Below are 3468 nucleotides of genomic sequence, written 5' to 3'. Positions count from 1 at the left end.
GGTGAAAATTTATTTTTTATTAATTTTGTTATCTTTATTTATTGCATAGAAACAGCCAGAAATAGTAGAGGGTGGGGATAGAAAGGAAGAGAGAAAGAGCCTGCAGCCCTTTTTCACCACTCACAAAGCTTTCCTCCTGCAGGTAGGGACTGGGGACTAAAACTCCAGTCCTTGTGCATTATAACATGTGCACTCAACCAGCTATGTGACCACCAGGCCCCATGGTGAGCATTTATAAGAAAGCTACTCTAAGCCAGGAAATATTTTGCTCAACAATGAGCTCCATAGCAAGAGTGAGCCTCCCAGGCATGAAATAGGATTCTGCATCTTTGTTTTTGTTATAGCTAGGGCTTTACCACTCTGGGATTTCTTTTTAAGATAAAGACAAAGAGACACAACAGCACTGGAACTGCCCTCAGTGCCTTGAGGATAGGGTAGGCCAGGGGTTGAAGCCTGGGTCTTGCACATGACAAAGGAAGTGTGTTTCTTAATAAACTATCTTGCTGCCCTAGATTCCTCCCTATACACAAGGTCAAAGAAGAGGGAGCTGGGCTCACTGTGTCTGCTCAACTCTCAATCACTAAAGGAAATATCTCTCTATGTCACTTACAGACACTGGCATAACAGGATGCAGAGAAAGAACTTCACAGAGGTGACAGAGTTCATCTTTCTGGGATTCTCAAGCTTTGGGAAACACCAGGTAACCCTCTTTGTCATCTTCCTAATTGTCTACATCTTGACTCTGGCTGGCAACTTCATCATTGTGACCATCATTTATGTGGACCACCACCTGCACACACCCATGTACTTCTTCCTCAGCATGCTGTCCAGCTCAGAGACTGTGTATAGCCTGGTCATCATCCCACACATGCTCTCCAGCCTCCTCTTCCATGACCAGCCCATTTCCCTGGCTGGATGTGCTACCCAGATGTTTCTTTTTGTCACATTAGCCACTAATAACTGCTTCCTGCTCACAGCCATGGGCTACGACCGCTACGTGGCCATCTGTAACCCTCTGCGCTACTCCCTCATTATGAGTAAAGGAATATGTATTGGGCTGGTCTGTGGGTCCTTTATCACTGGTCTGATCATGGCTGTTCTCCATGTGACCGCTATGTTCAACCTGCCTTTCTGTGGCACTGTGGTGGACCACTTCTTCTGTGACATCTACCCAGTCATGAAGCTCTCCTGTGTGGACACCACCATCAATGAGATGATCAACTATGGAGTTAGTTCCTTTGTGATTTTGGTACCAGTGGCTCTGATCTTCATCTCCTATGTCCTCATCATTTCCTCCATCCTCAGGATCACCACAGCTGAGGGCAGGAAGAAAGCCTTCGCTACCTGTGGTTCCCACCTGACAGTGGTCATCATCCATTATGGCTGTGCCTCCATTGCCTACCTCAAGCCCAAGTCAGAGAGCTCAGTAGAGAAGGATCTCCTTCTCTCAGTGACCTACACCATCATCACACCCCTGCTCAACCCTGTGGTGTACAGTCTCAGGAACAAAGAAGTCAAGGTTGCCTTGCAGAGAGCCATGGGCAGGAATATTTCTTGACAGACTGACAAGTCTGTCCATCCAGGAGAGATGTGTGTCCTCTCATGAACTTGCAGAAGCCTATCATAGTTTGTGTGTGTTAAGAGGAATGTCAGAGCCTAGAAATGCTTCCCTTTCATACTCTCCAAGGTCATGGCAGACAGCATGTTTTGATTCTGGTGAATCTACCAGATGCAAGGGTCATCCTGTGCCTGATGGAGATGGTCTGTTTTTGTGCCTCAGGGTTTCAGATTTGTAGCCTCTCCTGTCTGTGCTCAGGCATTCTTGTGCTTGACTCAACTGCACACAGGAAAGGGGTGCCTGAAGAAATGCTTCCTGGGTGGATGGCCCATGGCTCCTGCATTCTCTAAGCTGCCTTGCATCCTGTAGTGATCATGCACTAAGAGGTCCTTTCATTCATGCCAACTGAGAAATGAGCTTCCTCACCACAAAATATCTGTCATTATCCAGATTAGCTCCTTAAGGGTTTTCATTATGGGGTGAATGTTTGTTTCCTGTGATAGCCAGGCATGTACCCTGGCTGTTCCCTGGGACCAAGAGGAGAGTGTTGTCCAGGTCTTTTTTCTGTTATTGCACTTTCACCCCCATGCACATTCATAAAGATTCTTCTCACAACCTCCAGAAATTTTCAGTCTTTGTTTCCATGCAGTAGCTCTCGTGGCATCAAAGCTACTATCTTAGGAGGTGACAGTGCTGAATTCAGAATTAAAGGCAATTCAATCATAGTCCCTTTTGTCAGTGAACAGGGGAAACATCCAATTTCTCCAGATATTTATAGCAAGGCAGGCATCACCAGGTGGCATCACTTCATACCCTCAATGAAAGATAAATTAGAGTTTTGATCTTTTGTTTTGGGATAGAGTTTAGAGATAGTGTTTGTTTCTACCCAGAACCAGAGCTAGAATATACAAAAGTGGGAACATCCTGGCTTCTAGTTACCCTCCCTGAGCCTTCTCTTAAAACTTCTGTCCCCAGGGTCTGCTCCCCAGTGAAGAGATGATGGTTTAGACTGAGGCCTGACTGTGACCTGCTGCCATGGTGGAAACTTAAGAGCTAATGTTGGTGTCCCCCAGATCACCAGGGCAAGGTCCCACTAGAAGAGAAATGCCATCTGGGGCTCACAGTCCCTCAGGGATACTTAGATAAGGCTCAGAGGGCTTAGAACTATTGAATTCATTCATTAAATTCTTTTTTGATTACCTTTATTTATTTGTTGGATAGAGATAGCCAGAAATTAAAAAGGGAAGGGTGTGGCAGAGAGGGAGAGAGACAGAAACACTTGCAACACTGCTTCACCACTAACAAAGCTTTCCCCCTACAGGTGGGGACTGGGAGCTTGAACCCAGGTCCTTGTGCATTGTAATATGTGCACTCCACCAGGTGCAATACCACCTGGGCCCTCACTCACTAAGTTCTAAGTCCAAGTAGGAAGTGTCTTTTCCATCTTATTAGAGACCTTTTCACTGGCATGATTTCTTTTTCCCTGAGGTCCTAGAAAAGTATGAGAGAAAACCTAGTCTCCCTTAAATAGTTCCTTTTATCCTCATTTTAAAAAAAAAAAATCTTAGAGAAGTACTCTTTTTATTCTGTTGGAAAATGAGCAGTGTGAGTGCTTTTCAGATGGGATTTGAGGTGTTGGGGAGGTGGATATCAGAAACACCTTCCTTATTGAGGATTGCTTTGCTTTCTCTCCTGTCCCCTTTCCTATGAGTTTATGCATCACCTCTTCTACCCCCACACACACGCCATTACTCATGGGTGAGAGAAAATTCACCCATGTCACAGTGAAACCCTTCTGGTCTGTTCCAATTTCCAGCTGCTATGGGAATCTATCTTTATTCTCTCTCTTATTTTTGTTTTCATCTTCCTCAATCTCCAATGTCTCCTTCATTTCTCTTTAGTTCACTTCT

General features: G+C 45.1%; 1 protein-coding gene across 1 annotated transcript; it reads left to right on the top strand.

The window, feature by feature from the left end:
- Positions 1–621: 621 nt before the first annotated feature.
- LOC103120175 (olfactory receptor 10J5) lies at positions 622–1558 on the top strand. The gene has a single exon (XM_007530541.2). It carries the CDS (start codon positions 629–631, stop codon positions 1556–1558), a length of 930 nt encoding a protein of 309 aa, XP_007530603.1. The 5' UTR covers positions 622–628.
- The last annotated feature ends 1910 nt before the right edge of the window (positions 1559–3468 follow it).

This window comes from Erinaceus europaeus, chromosome 9, assembly GCF_950295315.1.
Source record: "Erinaceus europaeus chromosome 9, mEriEur2.1, whole genome shotgun sequence".
Classification (NCBI taxonomy): Eukaryota; Metazoa; Chordata; class Mammalia; order Eulipotyphla; family Erinaceidae; genus Erinaceus; species Erinaceus europaeus.
Note: the sequence above shows the minus strand (reverse complement) of the source record. Positions and strands in the feature narration are given on the sequence as shown.

What these genes read in the sequence shown, in the direction of transcription:
- LOC103120175 (XM_007530541.2), top strand. Translation starts at nt 629, where the DNA reads ATGCAGAGAAAGAACTTCACAGAGGTGACAGAGTTCATCTTTCTGGGA.